We start from the raw sequence: 22,084 nt of genomic DNA on the forward strand, positions 1-22,084 counted from the left end.
TGCCATATGGGAAATAAGTACATTTAAAGATGAAGACAGAAGTTAGCTCTTGTCTTGTGTACAAAGAAGAGCTGGCAGGTTATGCTCAAGGGACATCAGTGATGATGGGACCAGTGGTATGTATTATAAAGTTGTTATTGGACCCGGCACTGAATAAGATTATGCTAAAGAAAGATTACTAAAGAAAGTTTACTAATCAGAGCATCATTTAGCAGCAGATGGTCTTGAAGAACAGTTCCAGTTCCAGGAGTAGTAAGAATTTATGCTTCTGGTTGAAGCACATCAGTTGTGTGATAAGAGCAGACAAACTTGAGTGCATCAGTCAAGAGCATTAATGTGAACCATGTATTAATGTGAACTTCCTCAGCACAGGAGATATAATTGCAACATGCATCAAGCAAATATTTCCAGGAAAGAGATACACTAATAACAGCATGTCAGTTTAAGCTACACCAAATGTAGATTTATATGTGCCATTCTCACCATCTGTTTACAATATGAAAGATATGTTCAGACTGAATATGTACAGTAAAGGGCTTACAGGAAGGTCAGACAAGTGTCTGCTAACAAGCAACTAGAAAAATGTTTAATCTAATTTACACTTCTGTAGAAAGAGGGTTTATATACACATTACCTAATTTGTTTTTAGCTGTGAACTGAAACAAAGTCCATCTTGCAAAGCACTACTTAGAAAAGAGCTTCAGCAATTGCTATTATAAAAGTACTTTCTTTTTTCATTCTGTAGAAAAAGAATAAATTGAGTGTAATAATAATCTGTCTGCCTTGTAGGCAACAGAAGCCTGGAGCAGCCCAGAAATGTCATATTTAGGATTCTTCTGTGACAAGAAAGATTGATGGAATCTTTATTATGATGGGAAATGACCCAAATTGCCTTTGCTAGAGATTTCCAGTATTCATAAATATAAATGAAGCACCCATTTTCCATCAATAATTCTGAGATACTCCCTTAATTTTACTAGCTGAGCTAAGATCTTGGATACTTGACCTCCTCTTTGTATGCATTACAGACACATTAATTCCAAACTAATTAATATGCAAGGTATTTTGAAATAATTTTAATTCAAAGACTAGTTTGAAATGACAAGTTAATCTCATTTTAATTCAAAAACCTAATTATACTTACTTGGCAGAATGGAGGGCTTTTGGAGCAGAGGCCTGAAATAAATGTTGAGAGATTACAGAAAGGTCTGAGTATGCAGTAGTAGAATGTGTTCCATCTCACCCATTTGTTAATTGAGAAACATGGGTCTGATACAGGTATTTAAAAAAATGATATCCCACTAGTAGGAATTTAAACATATGTTTGAAATCTCGATTTACTTCATTACAGATTATATCCACTCATGCTTTTTGGTGATGGTTATAGTATTTGTATGCATTCATTTGCCATGGTTTTTTTTTTTTTTTTGCCACTGTGAGGCTTCAGGAATCTCAGCTCTGAAAAAGCAACAAGGAGGCTCCAGTGAAAAGAATGCTCCCCTTTGAGCCTCTTACAGCTGGTGCACAGCAATATTCCCAAGAGGATGGAAGGGGACCTTACTTTTGGGCACCACTTGGAAGGGGGGGAAGTGGAAGTTCCTGGCTGGAATTGCGCCGTCGTTCTGGTGTCATAGGTTTTTCTGGAGTTTGGGAAAACAAACAGTACAGTCAAGATTTCTTCAGAAATATGTTATCCCAGGTCAGGGAGTCCCAGTAGGTGAAGGAGGGTTTCTTTTACTATAAATTTGGGTTTTTTTCATACATGGCAGCTTGCCATCACGCTGCTCTTTTTTTAAACTAATTCTAGGCAAACAGCTGTGCTATGGATGCCTGCGGGCTGGGTGGGACTCTGTGACACGGGAGGAGGGCGCTGGGGAGGCCAGCCCGCAGCGAGGCAGCAGCTCCTGCTGGAGCCGCCTCACCCAGACACAGACAGAGGCACAGACAGAGCCCGGACGGGATGGATTCCCTGCCCACACAGACACAGACAGAGCCGGGATGGATTCCCTGCCCTTGGCAGGAGTCGGCTCCGTGAGGGATGGCTCTGGCTGAGTTCAGAGCCTGTCCCTCCCTTCCCCGTTCTCCACTTCCAGGGCTCCACGGGCACACTGCTGGTCCGTTACTGTGCTACATCACCCTGCCAGTAACCTCAGCAGCTTTACTGGGACTGCTTTCAGAGAACAATGATGCTCACTGCAACTAAGGCTGCCCAGATCCAGTCTGAAACTGCTAAAACCAAACACCCCTCAAAAACCTACAGTAACTTGAATGTGGTGTTGTCTGTTTCATGTTTTTAGTAAAAAAAAAATCGGATAAATGTCAACTTTTCACATTAGTGGCTACAATTTACCTTCTTTTGCAGTTAAGGTCTCTCTGGAAGGTAAACACGGTTTCTGCAGTAAAAGAGAAGGACAAGTATCAATTGGCACTTGTACAGCAAATGTTTATCATTTATCCTTTTTGTGAAACAGTTTAGAATTGACAACATCCTGGAAGAATTGGAGAATTCTTCCCCTGAGGCAGGGACATGGCCATTCTGTGAAGTCTCTAGTTGTATGACCTTGAAGTTTGCGATTTTGCAAAGGATTTGGAAAGAATCCCAGCTTGTGGGTGTAAACAGATGGAGAAAAACTAAAATCTAGATGGTTCATTCTCATCTCAGGTGCTAAAATCAGAAGTTTCTCCCAAATACTTGAAAATGAAAATTGGATTTTCACCCGTATTGAATTATGCACACAAATATCTGAACACATTTTCTTCTGTTTACTGGAAGTTAAACTGTCAGTTTAGCTCACAGTAAAACTGGAACCAATCTTCCACTTTTAATTTTTTTTTTGTTTTCATTTTGAAACAATGATAATAAACTGCCAGTTTGGAACATTTTTTGAATTAATTTCTTTGAAAATTTCAACCAGTCCTCTTACTTTCTGCCACAAGAAGTTTTGGGATATTTTTTGAATTACTGAAAAACCTCAGACAAATTGTGGTAAAATCCTGCATATTTCTTGAGCTATCACGTTCAATGAACTCATGTTCCCCATAGACAGCCCTGTACATTCTGGGACTACTTCTGAATTGTCTGTGTTCCCATCTATTTCTCATTTATTCAGTTCATGCACTGTGTTTATTGTTACATCCCAGGACATTGAATTCAAACGTTGCTTTGATCAAAATATTTTTCTGCTTGAGCAGAAAGATCACTGATCTTCATTTGTGTAATAGCACCCAAATATTTCCTGTCTTTAAAACTCTTTCCCCTAGCATTTTTTGCATTTATCTTGTACCAAAACCCATGATAAAATTAAATTTTACAATTAATTAAAAATATAATAAAATTTTTGGGTGATTATGCAATTACAAGTCAACTTACTGGTGAAATTACTGCATTAGAAGCTTTCTTGCTGAAGTATGGAGGAAAAAGAAAAATAAAGAATATAGTTACTTAGCAGATACATGGATTCATTTAGCAACTAAGCATCAGTTTCATTGGTTCTCTCAGGGTATTTCTGTCTAAGATGGGATTCACTGGATACTTGTAGCAGTTAGAAACAAAGAAGAATAAAAAATGAATAAGGGTATTGTCAGATGAAATGTGGGCACTCGCTAAAGGTACTTACACACAAGGAAGCTACAACTCTGTCCAATACTTGACATGCCTTGGGAGGGCAGAACTTAGTGAAAGCTTTCTGCACCTCCAGGCTTGCATGTGCTAGTGCTGCAGTATCTAAATCAGACTAGGCAGCCAGCATCTGCCAGCAGTGGCAGGCAGTGAAGGGCAAGGCCACTTGGCATACAAACAGTGTTCCTCCAGAAATAGCAAAATAACAGCTTGCCTTTACCTAGTCAGGATATCGTTCAAAACAGGAATAAATATTATTCCTGAATTCTAATTGCTATAGGCAAGGAGAGGAGTTAGGTCCTAATACACCTATTAAACCCATCCCCATCAAAGAAGTACTTTTACAATTTTTTACTCACAGGCCCCTTGGTAATGGAGATGGAGCTGCTGCAGTGGGAAATCTGGATTCTTGTGTGTTATTGAACCTCTGACCTAGAGATGCAAGCAATATATTTAATATACAATGTGAGCTGTATATGAACAGTGGATTTTCCTCATTGCCATTTTAGTGTTAATGTAATAAAGGTAAAAAATATCCACAGCTTTAACTTTTTTTTCTTAACATGTTTTCAGTCTGATTATACAAGAGAACAGTTCAGTAACACTTCTTGCTTATTGCTGACTGTACAGATAAGATTTACACCTACACACTACATTGCCTGCTGCATTCTGCTAACTGGTGAATATCAGTCCCTCTCATATTGCCATGTTTTCATCTCTCTCAATACTTACTTTCATCATTATTGTTTGCTTCATGGTCCTGTAATGGAAAAAGAGGTTAGATTAGATAGGAAGGAATTAAAAAAGGAATTACTGTGTTCAGTTTTAATTCTTTCACTACCAGAAGGACACAGAGGTAATGGAGCAGAGAAGGGCAACAAGGCTGGTGGAAGGACTGAAGCACAAGTCTTATGTGAAGTGGCTGAGGGAGCTGGGCGTGTTTAGCCTGGAGAAAAGGAGCCTCAAGGGGGCCTTACTGCTCTCTACAAGTACCTGAAAGGAGGGTATCGGTCTCTTCTCCTGGGTAACAAGTGACAGGACAAGAGGAAATGGCCTTATGCTGCACCAGGAGAGGTTTAGGTTAGATATTAGAAAAAGTGTTTTCACTGAAAGGGTAGTCAGGCATGGAATGGGCTGCCCAGGGAAGTGGTGGAATCACCATCCTTGGAGGTGTTCAATGCCATGTGGATGTGGCACTTATGGACGTGGTTTACTGGTGAACATGGTGGTGCTGGATTAACAGCTGAAACTTGATCTTAGAGGTCTTTCTCAGCCTGAATGATTCTTTGATTATTAAATGAGAACTGCATGAATAATCAATATGGTTTAGGTATCTGTAGTAATTTTTAAAGAAATATTTGTACAGAAGGCATATAGTATCCAGAATACTATATGGATCACTATGATGTCATTTGAAAAATTTTAAGCAACCATCAAATTTTGAACTTTCTAACAATCTTGAGATTGCTTGTAGTAAGTATTGAGAAAATTTGGCCTTAGTTTTGCAGTGAGACCTTTTGGTTCATGTTTAATTTCTGACCTGGAAGACAAAAATTTTGCAGCAGATTTGAACATGCTAAAAACGCATCTTCCACTGAATGGAGGAAACCGAGTAGACTCTCTTATCACCATGCTGGAATTGAAGCAATCCACCTAATTTCCTGGCTTCTCTGGGAGATGCTTAATTTTGACTCCCATTTCTTGACTTTTAGGGAAGCAAGACTGCCATCTGATAAGTATCTTTCAAAGAGGCACCAGTTATTAATTTGTCTGTCTTCATCTACTCAGCTAATAGCTTTTCACTAATGTTAGTGACAAATGCCTCCATTCTCTGCCTGGAGAGGTGTAATCCATCACCCAGCAGTTGGGGAAATGAGACATGGCAAAATTTTTCTCCCAGTCAGCTCAGGCCTTTGAGAGGAACAAGGGTTACAGTTCTGTGCACATGATCAGTGCTGGTTAGTGCTGACAGCAGACTGAATGGGAGCAGTTAACAGATGTTTCCGTTTTTGTTTGGCCTTTGTCAAGCTGCTGTAGCCAGGGATGGAAAGGAACAACAGAGCACTGGATAAAATCATGCTCATTACCCTGTTTATTTAAAATTGTAAAGGCTTACAAGACAAGCAAAGACCCCAGAATTGGGACTGCACTGGGTAACTCCTTCCTAGGCTGACTCCTGTGACAAACTGGTGAACTGCAAGCACCCAGGAGCTGAATACACCCATGGTACAGATGAGTGTGTGTCTGGGAGCTTCATCTTGGAGCTGTAACTCACTCACTGTCTGGCTCCAGCTAAAGGATAGTCTCTTTTTATTCTCTGCAAAGCTAGGATGATATCCATCTCAAATGCAAGCTCTGAAAATGCATTAATGGAGAGGTTTCAGCTGCAATATGGCACTTGAATCTGTTCTGAAGCAGGAGTATTCTTAGTGCTGATCAGATAGTGGAATTTCTGTCCAACATTTTCCCTTGAGACATGAGATTTTTTTTCTTATCTTGTATTGGTAAGAAAAGCTGAGAAACTATTTAATAAAAGAGAAATCCCAAATCTGGAACTGCTTAGGATTTGTTCAGAATCCCAAAGGATAGAGTTCTAAATGGGAAGAACTTTGTCATGAGGTGGAAGGGAAACTAAAATGCTGTTGTACATAAGAACTGCTCGGTACATCTAGATATTTAAAGACTGAAGACTATAAGGTGCTCATGTAGCACCTGCACTGTTACCATAACTTCTAATCCTATGACCCGAAATTCTTGGTTTTAAGTGTCTGATTTCTCTATATAGTTATTGGTAGATTGATTATTTCCTGGGGACAATGTGGAGCACAGGGCTGGGACAGGGTCTGAGTGTGCAGCTTTTAGCACAGATGCTGACACGGTTGACACGTTGCTCTGTTCTGGATGGTTGGCTCCTCAGGAAGACCCTCTAAAACTGGCACAGCTGTGAGTAGAGCTATGGTGTAGATCAATTAATGGAGCTAATCTGGCTGAAAAAGAATCTTTTACCATTTGCTTTTACTCCTTTCTGCAGCTGGACAAGTTTCCAAATACTTTGCTTAAACAACCCAGCACAATGCAAGGGACAGGATAAGAGCAGAGGGAGGCAGAGGGAGAAAAGGACTGGCTGAAACATAGCCTTAGGACCCAAGGCTTGTAATTAGTCCTTCAAGGACTGCATTTCCTAGTGATACTGGTTACTCAGACTACCCAGTCTGACATTTTAGAAGGTTTCCATTTTCAGAAAGCATTAATCATTCACCATCTGAGAGGAATGAGGCTCAAGGAAAAGTGCTTCAGATTGGGCAGAATAATCCTCTGCTACTTAAAGTAAGGTTCCTGAAGTACAACTGGCACAAGAAATTGTTTTTGTGGACTGAAACATATATCCCTTATATCCCAAAAAACATTTGAACTTTTTCCAGATGTCCAGTGCTCTTTTGCCCAAAGGATTAATAGCAACAAGCACAATATTAGATGAATCTGACAGTCTGTCATCTGTTTCTGTTATTTAATCCACATAATAAAGGAAAAATCCATCTATTTATACATGAAACACAGGACTCAAGTTAACACGTTCTTTTAGAGCGGCCCATTAATTACTCACTGGTTTTGGATGAAGACGACTTCTGGGGAGAGGCAAAATATTTCTGAAAAATACACACAGTAAGTTATAATGAATAGGATTTGTTATAACAATTAATTTAATTGGCTCAGACAGGCTTTTTAAGATCTAGAGGGAAGGAGGTCTGCATAAATGGATTTGATTTCAGCTCTGTACAGCTACACTGCTTGTGGTGATGCTGTGCCCTTGGTGGGAAACTACTCTAGAGCAGCTCCTGTCCTAGTCCCCTGTGACTGCACAGGACCTCACCAAACACCCTCACACACAGAGGATTGTGGATGCCTCCTTCTGGGGGCACATAACACACTCTGTAAAATAATGACCTAGAGAGGAGGCAGGGCTTATGATGCAGCTTTCTATGCTTCTGGGGACACAGGAGTGAAGTAGTCTGCACACTCAAGTATGATTTTTCCCTTTTCTGCCAGAGACGTGGGATATAAACCATGGATTTACTGAGCCCAGTTTCTTTACAAGCAATTTTATACAACTGCAAAAACATCTAATTTGTAAGGATGCAGAGATGGCTAATAAGACCTTAAATGGCTGGCAGAGATATTTTATCCCTATACCGGATCCCTAAAGGGATGTTTCAGAAAATCCTATCTATATGGCAAACTGCCTTCAACACAGAAGTTCACAAAGCAAGGAGAGCTTTTGGTTCTCACCTTGTCCTAGCATCCCTAGCTATTTGAGTGGCCTGACAATTTTTTATTGTTTGAAGTCTACACATTGGAGAGAAGAAATTTTTTTCTCTGCTAATATTTCCTATTGATCTAAGCTGCTGTTAACTTACCTGGAATTATCCTGCTTAGGTGACTCTCTGGTCATGCTGTGCATGTGGGAGTGCTCTGTATTCTGAACAGGCATAAACATCACTGGCTTGGTGAACCTAGTAATGAAATATGAATTAATAAAGGAAAATTACATTTAACAACAGTGAATACAAACAAAACCTCTCCTTCTTCTCCCCTACCTCATCAAAATTCTAATAAGTAACCTTAAGAGTATTTCTTTTTAGTATGTATTACATTTGGGTTATTGCAATTAACATAGAAATGATTGATAATATTTGTGCAGATAATCTGAAGAGATATTTACTGTTTGTATTTCTTCTGTTACTGTATTTCTTCTAGAGAAAGAATTACCAGACATGTAGATGAGAAAAAATATTTTCTGACAGTTTTAAATAATGCACAAACATTGACAGCAATGGGTTACCTGGTTACTGGTGGTGGTGATGGTTTTTCCTGTAAGAGAAAATGCACTGAATTGTTTTTTTGGTCACTTTTTAATTTCATAAAATAAATATGTATGATCCTATTTATGTTACCACATCAAGATATTATTTTTGCATTGTGATACAGATTTCTACTAGAGCTCTGTCTGGTAATCTACATTAGGATGGGACAGGCAAGAACTCAACATCAGTAAATCTGCTTTGGCCATATGCTATGTCAGTACCAGCAAATGGGAAAAAAATTACTTTGTCAGAACTGTCATTGCTCTCTGCTGCAGTTCTGCTTCTGTAAAACATTCCCTTAGGCTGCTGCTTCACAGATTGGATCACTATCACAGAGGACTGGGAAACTTTCCCCTTCCCATTTACTCCTCTGAAATGGTTTGCCATTTCTGAAAAGGGAGTGTCAGAAAGCTTTAAGTGCAGGAAGAGATACGTTCCCAGTTTTCCCTTTTGAAAGACTGATAATCTTTTCTCACAGTCACATCTGTACCCTGCCTGAGGCAGTGGGAGTGATACTGTAGAAAGGCCTCACCTCTTCTTCAGGAACCTCGTAGACTTCTACAGGACAGGGAAGAAATAAAAAGCATTCTTTAGTGTAGCAAAACCATACTGCATGTTACCATAAAAGCTGATCTGAATTTCTATCAGTCATACTTTGGACTCTGGAAAATACCTTGGAGAATCTGCTCAGAATTTTAATCTGCCACCAAAACCCTGGAGCAAAACCACCCCCTATCTTGTAGGGGAAACTGCAGGTGAAGTCACAGGAATTCTGATAGGCAGTCACTGTGTCATCCTGTTTTGTTTTTCTTCTCATTCCCTCCCCCCTGCAAGCAAAATTAATGCTTGTGTTGTGCAAACCTGGGTCATTTTGGAAAAAATGTGTTATGACACCTGTAGCAGCATTTAGCCTTTCCTTGACTCAGGGAGGAAGAAATCAGGTCAGTCATAAATACAAGCTGGCTCATTTGCATGGCCAACATCCCTCCCTGAGTTCTGACCCACAAGTATATTTTAATTCATAGATCTTGAAAGAAAAAAACCACCAGCATCTTTATCTATGCCCAGTTTCTTCAATGCAAAAAGAATTCTATTTCAGTAAATTTCATGCACTCAAGTGTCCCAGCTCCCACCAGGGGGAGATGTTTTATTCTGTAGTAACATCTGTCAGGAGTTGGTTGTTGCTCGACACTGATTTACAGAAAGGCTGAAACTGAAAAGGGCATTTTAAAATGTCTGGAAAATAACTCACGAAATCTCAAGCAATTCATAACAAATGTTAGTTTATGACTTGTAGTTTGTGACTTAATGCTAAACACATTACTAATGAATATGCAAAGCTTTTTAAAGAACTGTGTCATGTCTGGAAAGGTTACATCCAAGCAATTAATGAGAGTGAGGATGCAAAACAACTCTAAGCTGGAAGAGAGAGATTAACAAGAATATATGAATTTACAAAAGCAAATAGGATTCCTCTTATTTGCTTCTGCTTTTGTTTCTTTTTCCAAATAAACTGCTCTTTACAGAATCTCAATGGGAACACTGTTATAAAAGGCCATGCAAGACATCAGCCTATACAGAAATTCTATATGGTTAAGTCTGAAGTATTGGGTCTTGACTCCTATGGTGAAATTGGATTACTGACATGCTGAGTCCTATAATTCTTTTTGCTGAATTGATCCATTTGTGTTCCTCCACCAGAGCAAAAGACTACAAATAAATTAATTTGGGGCAAATAACTTGTTCTAGTTTTATTCATGCTTAAAGTGGATTTACTGTTCAAGTTAGACAAAGCAACTGCTACAACATAGAAAAGCTAAAGGGGAACACATTTTTGTTTTACTTTAGTATGTAATGGGGTTAGTGGTGTGAATACATCAGGCATAATTTAATATTTCAGTTTTACATTATTTTATTCTAACAGCAATGCAAGCTTCACATACCTTGCATAACAGAAGTAAGAGAAGGCTTTGGAGAAATAGAGGGGGCTGGCTTTGTTGTCTTCATAAATCTGTTCACAGGTGCTGAAACATATTTTATTCATGTACATATATATATATTTGTGCATCTGTGTATATGTACACATATATACACATATATATTTTATATATACACACATCTGTTTACAAACTAACGATGTAACATTTATACAATAAGAATGAATATTAAATAGGTCCAAATGACAACGTTTTGTGTGACCTTGAATAAATCAACTGAGTCAGAAAGCAGCTCTCATTTAAAAAAAGAAGGATTATTCAGTATTTCAGCCTTTCTGAAGAGGTTTGATACTGTCAGTGATGTCAGAGAGCAGAGCTACATGCTCCTCTCTGTTTACTTTTCACCTTTGGGCTGCAGTAATTTCATTCTCTAGCTAAATATACTTATAAATATAAGTGAGATTTAAAAAAATAAAAGCAAAGTCTGTCTTTATCTACTAAATATCTAAGCATATCTAAGCACTTCAGCAAACAGAGAATTTTAATGCTACTGCCCCTAAGATGAGAAGGCAGGTCAAATGTCATGAGAAGCCTCCTGGTTGTACAAGGGCTGGACTATGAAATAGCTGAGAGAGGCAGAAATTAAACATGTCTTCCAATAAAGTTAAAAATAATTTTCCTTGGCCTTGTCATAAGCCAAAGAAGCCAACTGCCTTTTTGCAGGCTGTGATCTCTTTAACAGCTGCCTCTCCACTCTTTGAACCCTAGAAACAGACATTATTTTACCATTTTTTTTCCCTATTATTCCTAATAAAGCAATAATTATAAGCTTAAATGACTAAAACTCACATCTTGTAGGTAGTGACACGCTGCCTTCTGTGGGTTCAATATAGTTATCATCATCATTGTCCACTGGCACAATGTAGTTATCCTATGAGAAATGCAGGACAAAAATCTCTCAGTTAAACCTCCATCATGTCATCAAACTGTTTGGATTGCAGCCCTGGCAGCAGTTTACAATAGCTGCCATTTCACAGTGACTCCTATCTCAGACCTTTATCATCCTGTGTGGAAGGGAATCCCAAAGACTGAAATCCCTTTATGGAATTATTCCAGTGGTGTGTGGAAGCCCTCCCTTCCCCCTGGTCCTGGAACAGCCTTTGATATTACTCCCTCCCCACTGCCTGCAGCTTGTTATGGATGATCAGGAGCTATTCCATGGTCTAAAGAGCTTCCTTGATACTCAAAGCAGGCAGATATCCCCTAGGATATCTGACAGCAGGTCACTGTTAGTGATGTACAAAATGATTTGTACTACGAAGGCTAAGAAAGAGACCAGCCCACGGCATTGCTATGACATTTACACAGTTATAAAAAGGATATCTGTAAACTTTACCTCATCATCACTGCACTCCTTAGGCTTAGGTGGCACTTTTGGTTTTGCAGCAGGAGATGGCAATGGCATGGATGGCACACATGGTTTCTTTGGTCTGGAGATGGCTGGACTGGGTGTACTTGGGAGGGGTTTGTTGATGGGAGGAAGATTCTGGTGACTGGTGCGATTGTCTTTTAATTGGCAGAAAACAACAATTTTAGTAAAAATGACACATTAGTCTCTGCATTGTCTCCTACTGCTTGAGCAAAAGTCTTTGCTGTGGCTGCAGCACAGATCAAATGGCAGACCTGGGCACAGCTGGAGCTGATGTTGAGATGTGTGTGTAACCAGGTGCTGTTTCCTTGCTCAGGGCAGCAGCCTGGCCCGCTGTATCAGGTGCAGTGGGTGCCCAGGCACTGGCTGCTGTATCAACAACTGTTCAACTCCCTGGGGAAAAGGTGGTGGCTGTGTGGTGCTGGGCATAGAGACGTGAGAAAAATGACACTGGGTGGGACTGCAACATGAATTATGCCAGGTTCTCTGGGGTGTCAAGTCCTTCCTTTTTCAAAGAACACAGAGGTGAAGGGCTGATAAACTTCCATGAGTAATTATGTGGTATTTTAACACTTTGATGAATACTCTACAACCAGTAACAGTCTGGTGTCATACAAAAATGAAAGCAGGTATCATGTCAATGTTTCTTTTCTCCATGTCTCAAGTCTTCACTTAACTGAAGCTAACTTTCATTCACTTCAATGTAACCTATCCATGGTTGAAAAGAATCAAATCAGAAAGAAAAAAATCCCTTTATACTGGACTGATGAAAATAAAATCTTGATCCTGTCCTGTTTTTCAGTATATTTATCATCCTTAGTACCAATTTTGAAGGAGTGAATATTTGGGCTACTGTTTTACTGCTTTGGGAATAATGATTGGAGAAACAGAGAAGTTTAAGAAGGGACCTGTCTAGTCTTATGTGCCTCATCTTTAAGAGTAATTGCTGCATCAATATATGTGGATTAATTTGGAGCTCGAAGTTAATAGTATTTCCCATATCTCTGCTTGAATTTTGTCATTAGTAGATGTCTATCACAGTCTCTAGGACACATTATATTAAAATTATAAACATAACTACTGGCAATACTAACCTGTTTCATGTTGTAATAAAAAAAAAAATCATACCCCTGAATGCTTAAGATCTGAGTATGAGAATTAAAAGCAAACTCTTGAGGAAAGGACAGATTAGTGCATTTGGGGCCTCTTCTCTTCTGGTACTGATCAAAACGCAATTATCAAAGTGGCATAGTTAACTATTCCATAACTACCTGCATATTCACCCCTAGAAATAGGGAATGCAGAGGGAATCTTCTTTTTCTCCTTCTCACTTGGAGGTGGCTCATAGCTGTCATCAGGATTCTCTTCACTGGGGACCACATACATCTCAGAGTCAGAGTGGTCATCTGGATTTTCATAATCACTGTCCTAGAAAAACAGAACTCCCCATTTCTCATCTCATAGCATTCTAGAACACAAAATTACAACAGTGTACCCTCGAACAGACACATCATATTCCCTTTTTGTGCTTCCTCTTGCAAAGAGGCCCCCCTGCCTCTTCCCCTTTTGCACCTCACAGGAGCTCCCTGTCTTTTTGCTATCTCCAAGGAGTCCTTTCACCTCAAGAGCTCAGTCTTCAAATTATGGACCAATAGCTTGTTTCCTTGCCTAGGATAGTTCCTTTCTAGATCCAGCCAGATGGATCCTGGTGTGTGTTGTCACTTCCTCTCCCTCTCCAGTTAAAGGGATGCTCAAGATCTGACTCCAGAAGGAGACTGGTCACTTCAGGCTGACAGCTGCACCATTACTTTACATGGCTGACAGTCGTGAATTGCTTCATTCTAATGTTTTCTAAAATCTTAGCAGAAGTTTTCATTTTTAGTAAGAAGTGGCTTTCCTCTCCTCACCCCTCCCACCCTTCCTGCCCCAAATAAAACCTTCTTCTGATTTCTGAAATTATTGTTCAGTTTAGGAAGTCCCTCAAATTGATGCCACTTGCTTACTTATCCAAAAACCTTAGCATTCGTGGCTACCATTGGCTGTGCTTCTGAAAGTACTTCTAAGTTGAATGTAAAAAAATTGAGGCAGCTAAAAATCAGTGGCTACTTGTGAATTAAACTGAGGTAAAAAATAACAACATTACAATAATATTTAGTTCTACCACAAGTAGATGACTTTAAAAGAAACTTTTATTATTATTTCTTGAGCTAACTTGTTGCCACAGTAACCTTCTACTAGCCCAAAATATGTACTTACAAAATCATCTGACCACTGTTCCTCTTCATTGTCTGCGTGTTCTAAACCAAACATTAGAGTTATTTAAGGAGGTCTAATAGTGAATATAAATGTTTGTCTTAGATTGATTTTTCAATCTATAGTTATCATATTCAGTTAAAAAAGAGTGAGCAAAACTTCCAAACAGTTCTGAGCAACACATCTATTTGGACAGAATAGTAAATTAAATGCCTTCTTGCTTATTTTTGACAAATTATTTCAGAACTGTTGGAACAGCATTAGAAAATCACAAACTATGTCTGAACAGCAGAGCACACACTTTACCCCCAGTGTCCTGCTAATGCATCTCATTTTTAAGTAGGGGTGACAATTTCTAGATAATGGAACTCTTGCTGACCTCTGGGCCCTGGTTTAGAGTTGGTTAAGTGTTTATATTTAAACAGGGAACAGTTACCTGATAAGTTCTAAACTCTGTCCTGCTTTCTTCTATTCTTATCTTAACAAGATGGCTGTTAGCTTGTAAAAAATAGCCATGAACTAGTTTGTGGGCAGTGCTGTATGATAAGCAAGTAAAGGTCTACCTTTAAGATAATTCATGGTGATTCTACCTTTAAGATAGTTCATGATGTCATCATTACATTAATAGCATTAAGATTTTAAATCCGTAATGATGCATTTGTTCAATTTCTTCCGTATTTACTTTCACAGTTTCTGTAAGGAGGGGGCTGCATGCAAATTCTCCATTTTTACAGCAGCCTCGATACAGAACTCTGATTAAGACTGATTTTGAAAGAGTGGTTACTTGCTACTCTTTATGCTGGCACAATTAATCATTTCTTTCTTGCCTTTCATTTCAGAGGTGTGAACTACCTTCAGCGTTGTTGATAATGGTATCTTGTTCTCTCATTAAAAACAAATTATGAGGCACTGTATAGCTGAAATACTGTTAGGCATATAGACAGCAAATTAACACAGACATGCAGTTTGAATTTACATTAATGCAGCCTTACCTGAAGCATAATCCCTTTGTGGCAGACTTGGCGGTGGCTTTTTTTTAAGGCTGTAAATTATAATTATTACATTTATGATCTCATCAGTAACATTCACCAGAAAAGAGTATTAGCCAGACACATGAAAAAGCTGATAACTAAAGATACCCACAGCTAAAGAAATACAGATTACCATCACAGATGCTTAGCAAATAGCTGTAGAAGAATGCTTTCAAAAGCTAGAAACTGATAAAATAATAAAATAGTATCTGAGAATTTAATATAATTTTTTCACTAAGAACATATGTTGAAAGGACAGCTTCTTTGCTCACCCCATGTCTTCTTCATTTCCAAACAGAGATAAGATAGGGGGCAGAAATTAATGATGATCTATCAGAAGATGAAAATCTGTTCAAGTTCACAGAGGCTTTATTAAGACTATGGCATAAGAAAGTGGTGTAGCACTCTCCATTTGTAATTTTAGAACTAAATAATTTTGCATGCACTTCATTTGATGGTTAATATTTAAATGTATACCAGGTCTCTCAGTGAAAGATTCCACTTTTTATTATTTTATTACGTCCCTTTTTTGGTAAAAACTGTTACAATGTCATCACATACCAAGTTAATCAAAAGATGATTGATTTCTAGAAATACTGAAAGGATCTTTTTGGCTATACAGGTAGGTTCATAAGTATGTGCACATATATATATATCTCTAGCAAGCAGAAGTACACATATGTGTAAACTTCTTACTAACTTGCAGCTGTCCAAAGAATACACTGAATTACAGTCAGTTGAATTATTTCACTACCCTGTAATGAAAGAGAAGAATTTGGGTTTAAAGTCAAGATGAATAGTGCATGTGTGGCATCACAGGCCAGACTGATGCCTCTGCAGAAGGAAAAAACAACAACCCTTTGTTTTTAGTAGCCAGATAAAACATTAAGATAATTAATGACTTTAAAATTAGTCTTTAAAGTGACTTTTGAACATTGTCTGACAGCTTTCTTGTAGCACTGACGAGATCTCACTGTGGACCTGAAGCTTTGTCCACTAAACTGATGATTTCACTCATTCTTCAGTCAGGTCCTAACAAATTCATTTGCAAAAATAAGCAAATATTTAAAAAAACCACATCCCCAAAGAATTGAAAATGTTTTTTTGGGATCTCTGAGCAATAATGTTTGCAAATGTTGTTTTACCACAAGAATTTGACGCTCAATATTTAGGTCCTGTTTAGGCTTGCTGCATAGGTATCATTGTTCAGGTACCGCTTTTACTCAGGATGGTGGCAGGCTGGCACTACCACATCAACTTACAAATTTTCCTGTCTGTTTTGAGAAATGCTTTGGCTACATCTGGGTTGAATTAATGGAATTCTGTTGCTCAGTCACCAAAAACACCCCATGCATGAATCAATCAATGAATAAATAGTGTGGGCATTGCTAAAACTCAAAAAAGACCAACCCCCCAAACCAAACAAAAACCAAACCAGGAAGATTATTTTTGCAGTGTTAGCCTGCTTTGTTCATGGCTAACAACACCAATGATGGATACCTGTGTCCTCAGAGGTTTTAACTTCCTGAAACATAATGTAACTTAGTGTACAAACAGTAAATTAAAAAGCATTCTCAACAGCTCTGCTCCGGTCTTCTGTCCAGGTTAGCACAGCCATGTTAGAAAGAAAATCCCAGGGCCACTGCCAGGGCTCATCTAACATCTTAGGAAGAGGAGACCAAGATCTCTTGATGTGTTTTACAACATGCCTGCCACGAGTTGTTCGGAAATGGGGGAGACTTGGAAAATAGTGGAATTGAGGCAACAGTAAGAGGCTGTCTGGGCCATGGTATAAAGTACATGGCTAAGCAATATCAAAGTACATGGCTAAGCAATATCACACATTCTAAACTGCTAAACAGAAATCTTCCACACTTGGTACCAGGCCCTGTAAATCCTGGCAGTGGCCCTGGCAGAAAGTGTAAATACGTTATAACAAAAGCACACGAGGGGAAGAACAGAGGTCTGTGTCTAAGCAGCCTATCATGCCATGTGCAGCTATGGAATAGCATACCGATCCCAAGTATCTTTCCCAGTTTTGCAAATTAAGGCCACTTGTTCATTTTGGAACCTGAATATCAATAGAAGAAAAGAAACAATGTTTCTGTCACAGAGCTGAAACAGTTTACGGCCACATCTATATTTGCTAGAATCTTTTCAAATATGTTATTTATTCTAAAATTCAAATTCACTTAAAAAGAAGTTTTCCCAGTACTGGTATGATTTTCTGAGTGCCAGAACTGGAATCCAAGCTCTTTTGAAGTCAGCTGGAGCTTCACTTTACAGGAGCCAGAGCTCTACCCTACGTGCAAACCACAACACAAACTCAAAAGACACAACCCTACACCAAGGCGCGGTTACCCAGCTGCTGCAGACTCTGACCTCACTGTCCACACAGATCCCTGCAGAATGGCAATTGACTCTGTCCTGGTCCCTGAAGTTAATGAGAAGGGACTGCAAGAATCAAATGCCATCCAACTGACCATGCACATTTAAATGTATTTAATCCTAGTACATATACTGGAGCTTCAACAAATAACCAGGTAGCACTTGAGACACTTCATATGTTATAGATGCTTCTCACATAAGAATATTATGCAGGGTACAGAAATTCAGAACAAGTTTTAAGAGAATAAATTATTCCATTTTAAAACAATGCATTCCAAGATTTCCCCCTATAATATGCTGAGCTTGATCCAACAAAACATTTAGGCATGTACTTAACTCTTCTGACATATATGGTCCTGTAGGAGTTGCAAATATTAATTACTTAGAATTTGTAGCACATTTTGGTTTTCCTGTATTAAGTGAAGAATTTTAAAATGAACAGCAGCAGAGGTCTGGGTGTTTTGTTCTAGCAACACTTGTTTTTACAGACTACACCCAGAAAAATAACCAAACACACATATTAGTAGACCTTTACATGTAGCACTTAAATTTTCCCACAGGTGCATCTCCCTACTAGTGTTTCTGCTCAGTCCCCCAGCATTTAAGATATGCCTGAAAACTCCTTGTTTTCAAGAGTCCCTTGCTTTTTTGTATTGTTAAGTCTGTAAAAAGTGCACTCCCTTGTTAGGAACCATTTTAACATAATAGTTCTTAAAAAATTATACTGGTATCTTTTCTGACCTGAGTGTTTCTAAAGATTACAGTAGGTATTAGCTTTACATGCACTAGAACATCACACTTGTGATTACACAATAAATTAATTGAACTTTGCCAGAAACATTTCCAGAGGTCCAAAAGGTGCGATGAGAACAGATAAACTTTTCCTGAACTGTGTATTCCTAGTGGAAGAGTTTGTTATACATTTGGAATTATGCAGCAAATGTACAAGACAAAATTAAATTGAAGGTGATTTCTTTTTTGAAATTGTTATTATGACTCTTTCACACGTGTTCTTACAATGTGCTATGGCAGTTACATTTATAAATATCCTGACACTCAAAACATTCTATTCAGTTACACAGCAATTTTCATGTATAACAATTAAAATTAGGTATTATACTTTTTCCTTTTTTTCTTTTTCTAAGCATGGTACAGCTTGATTTTGGTACTTTCTCTCACTGTTTGGTTCATAAAATACTGCTTTTCCCACTGCCAAGGGTTTCATCATGAATGTCTTTTAGTTGTAGCTATGCAGGTTGAACAGGCATTTAGTGACACAACTATTTTTCTGCCTGAAGTTTCTGCCTAAATTATAAATGGTATAGAAAAATGGACCACACAAATGTGAAGCAAAGACTTACCCAACTAAAAAGTTAGGTAAAGCATCTTTGTTCCATTTTCCAGGTCACGTGGCAAATGTTCAAGAAATGGACACATTTGGATAGTGTGCAGTCAGAACCATGAGTACAAGTGCATGATTTCTGATGGCTTTGTGAAGGATGGGATATTACAAGACAGAGAATAAACTGAACTTCTTGCTTCTTATTCAACACAGCAAGTCAGCACGTACAAAACTTTAGGTGAAGTCCTGACTTTGCTGTGCATGCAGTGTGGCTTTTAACACCCACCTTCAGTGGAGCCAGGATTCCACTGAACAAAGCCTTGAGGCTTAAAGCTTATGGTGTACAGATGAGTTACAGCGTGTTTCAAACATAGGCCACCATCCTGCACCCTGAAACCTATGATTGCTCTGCTTCCCTCTTCTGTATTACCAAGGATGTGAGTATGACAAAAAGGCCCCCAGCTCTCATTGTTTATCCAATGCTGGCTGCGCTCATTGCTTCTACACCTGAGTACATAATCCTCCTTGACACTGTGATCTGCACAGCAGCTGGGACTCAGGGCTGTAAACAGCTCTGCATGTGATTAAGGGCAAGCAGGTGACAGGTACCCTGCAGTGGCCAATATTTTTACTGCCAGAAAACGTTGGGTTGGAATGGGGAACAAACAGGAACTTTTAAGCAACGAAAAAACGTTTCTATTTCTTTCCTGCTACTAGGACTGCTCAGCCTGCTTTCCACAGACACATGGATAGTAGATTAATTCCTCCCCACCTGCACCCCACAGATGAACTAACCTGGAGAGCAAATGTTTTGAGACACGAGACCTTTTACATTTCTGCATAATCAGGAGCCAATCCAGATTTTAGAAGTGTTTTAACACATACTGCTAATAAGTCATTAGTTAGTCACTGCATTTCATGAATATTTGATAATTCTTTCAATTTGTGTAGCGGAGGCTTACAGCATACATCTGGGTGACAACTTTAGGCTTCAGATAATCAAGTAGATTATTTGAATTCTCTAAAATTATTTGTTTATAACAGGTTTGATTTTGATTTTCTTTCCTAGCATATGTATAAATCTATGCTACACAAAGCCCATTTTAAATGACTTTTTTCCTGCTTCAGTCATGTTTAGAACCTTGACATTTAATAAAATAATCCTTTAACTGAAATGGAAGTAGTGATCATCTGGATAGCCATGTTTTGTTTGTTTTTACAAAAAAAAGTGCCCAAAGATTGCACAGTAAGGAACACAACCAGCTCTAATTCTGTAAAGCTTAGCGCCTCTTGTACCTATCCTTGAATGCTGTCAACTCATGCTTTTATTGCAAGTCTCATTATGTGCTGGGTTCAAGACCTGAACTCTGAAGTCATGTGCAAATATTAGAAATTCTTCAATTTTTAAAAACTAAATTTCTGATCTTCATAACTGCAAAAACAATTATTATGACTCAGATGAATCACAGTAACATCAGAAAGATCATTATGCTTTTATACCTCGTGTTCTTATAACTGGGAGAGTTGACATGTGAGCTTTGTGCTGCAGTCATACTTTGAGTTTTTGAGTCTGCTCTTTTATATATATATATATATATGTATATATATATATATTATCTTGAGTGAATCAAAGCATTACAGCGCTATAGGAGCAATCTTTGACACTTAATGATGACCTTCCCAGCTTCTGCTACATTTGGTTCATGTTACTTCTCCCTTTTCTGTTCTTCCCCTTTAGGAAAGACACACAATCAGAGCAACTGATTTAACAGCAGAATTCATGTTCAGGCTACTATAGGAGACACTTTGTAGCCTCAAATGATAAACCTTAGCTGCTTCTATTGTTTCTGTTATCTTTCCTCTCTGAGGCTTTTAAACAACTATTGTGAAGCAGGAAGCCACCCTTTACTGAAAAGCAACAACTATAAGAAGCCCTCTTTAACCCCTTCCCCTCCAAAACCCCACCAAAGTCTTGGCAGCTCTTCCCTGTCAGCAGATCCCAGGTGAAAATGAGTTTTTTGTAGATGGGGGGTGAACACAGTGGTCACTGTGTTAAAAACAAAAACACAAATTAACTTAAAACCCCAAGTAGTTGAAAGAGGGCCATTTTATGGGAGACTTTTGTGCTTGCATGGAAATAACTATAGCAAGGGACTGTGATTAACTGTGAACTGCAGCAATCTCAGAGTAAAAGAGGATGAGTAAAGGAAAAAAAAAACCTCCAAAATCTATCTGATGGATCAGGTGTTTTACTATCAGAGCCTGCTCAAAGGTGTGCGGGCAGAAAACACAGCAGTGGAAATGAGAGCACAAAGGAGGCCTTGGAGGCCAAGATTACCCCTCCTGCCTGAGCAACGGGAGAGCTGGGCAGCGCTGCTCTCCTGGGAGCGCGTCCCCCTCCTCTGGCAGCTCCAGCAGCTGCCCACAAACACCAGCCCTGCCCGGGCTGGCAGCAGGGCCAGGAGCTGAGCCAGCCTGGCTCTCCAGAGCTCCTGCACAGCCACACCTGGCAGGGCCCCACTGCTGCTGCCAGCAGCTGACTGATCGCTTCAGCTACACTGAGAATTAGCTGCTTCCCTTGAACTCAGCCATCTTTAAAAACAATTTAAAACAGTACTTTCACGTGTCTTTTATGTACAAGAGCTGTATTTCCAGAATTTAACATGGTTGTCCTGGAAACACTGCAGATAGGTGTTGTAATTAACTTCTAAAAGTACTTAATACTTTTGTTGCCAATGACCCATGTAAAGAAACACATCTGAATGAGAAAATCACATTCAAATGGAATTTCAATGCAAATGAGCTGTTGCATTAAGAAAAGTGTGCTAAATAGCTAATTGCTTTAAATAGATGTTTGTCTGGAAACAGTGAATAGTGTATTCATTTGACAAGGATGCAAAATTACTGGAATTTCTTTCTATGTATAAATACATACGAATACTTTATAATACTTTCATGCCCGTGACACAATCTGCATGCTGTTCAGTATATCTTATATATCAGGGTGCTAGGTAATGCTGGATTTTGTTTTATGAGACTGAAACCCAGCAGGACTTTGCATTTTTATGGGAATTTTAAGTATGATGTCTGACCAGTTGGTTCAAGGTGGAGCTCAAATTCAACTTAATTGCAGTGGGAAGCCTAAACAGCTGCCTAAGGAGAAAGGCACACATGCAAACAACAAGCAATGACCATTCCCAGCAAACATTCCAAAAAAAAAGGC

At 38.8% G+C, this 22,084-nt stretch overlaps 1 protein-coding gene across 2 annotated transcripts in view; it reads right to left on the reverse strand.

The window, feature by feature from the left end:
- The window catches only part of BLNK (B cell linker), an 84,612-nt gene that overhangs the window by 6,032 nt on the left and 56,496 nt on the right, over positions 1–22,084 (reverse strand). For both annotated transcript variants that reach the window (XM_084210777.1, XM_084210778.1), the window contains 17 exons: positions 17,146–17,202; positions 15,093–15,142; positions 14,104–14,144; positions 13,119–13,275; positions 11,815–11,984; positions 11,268–11,349; positions 10,425–10,505; positions 9,014–9,039; positions 8,460–8,488; positions 8,035–8,130; positions 7,224–7,266; positions 4,352–4,379; positions 3,979–4,051; positions 3,371–3,401; positions 2,351–2,393; positions 1,562–1,640; positions 1,145–1,176 (listed from right to left, as the gene is read on the reverse strand). In XM_084210777.1, coding sequence (XP_084066903.1) covers positions 1,145–1,176; positions 1,562–1,640; positions 2,351–2,393; positions 3,371–3,401; positions 3,979–4,051; positions 4,352–4,379; positions 7,224–7,266; positions 8,035–8,130; positions 8,460–8,488; positions 9,014–9,039; positions 10,425–10,505; positions 11,268–11,349; positions 11,815–11,984; positions 13,119–13,275; positions 14,104–14,144; positions 15,093–15,142; positions 17,146–17,202 — 1,118 coding nt within the window. The remainder of the gene's footprint in view (positions 1–1,144; positions 1,177–1,561; positions 1,641–2,350; positions 2,394–3,370; positions 3,402–3,978; positions 4,052–4,351; positions 4,380–7,223; positions 7,267–8,034; positions 8,131–8,459; positions 8,489–9,013; positions 9,040–10,424; positions 10,506–11,267; positions 11,350–11,814; positions 11,985–13,118; positions 13,276–14,103; positions 14,145–15,092; positions 15,143–17,145; positions 17,203–22,084) is intronic.

The sequence above is a fragment of the Fringilla coelebs genome, assembly GCF_963513975.1.
Source record: "Fringilla coelebs genome assembly, chromosome: 8".
NCBI lineage: Eukaryota > Metazoa > Chordata > Aves > Passeriformes > Fringillidae > Fringilla > Fringilla coelebs.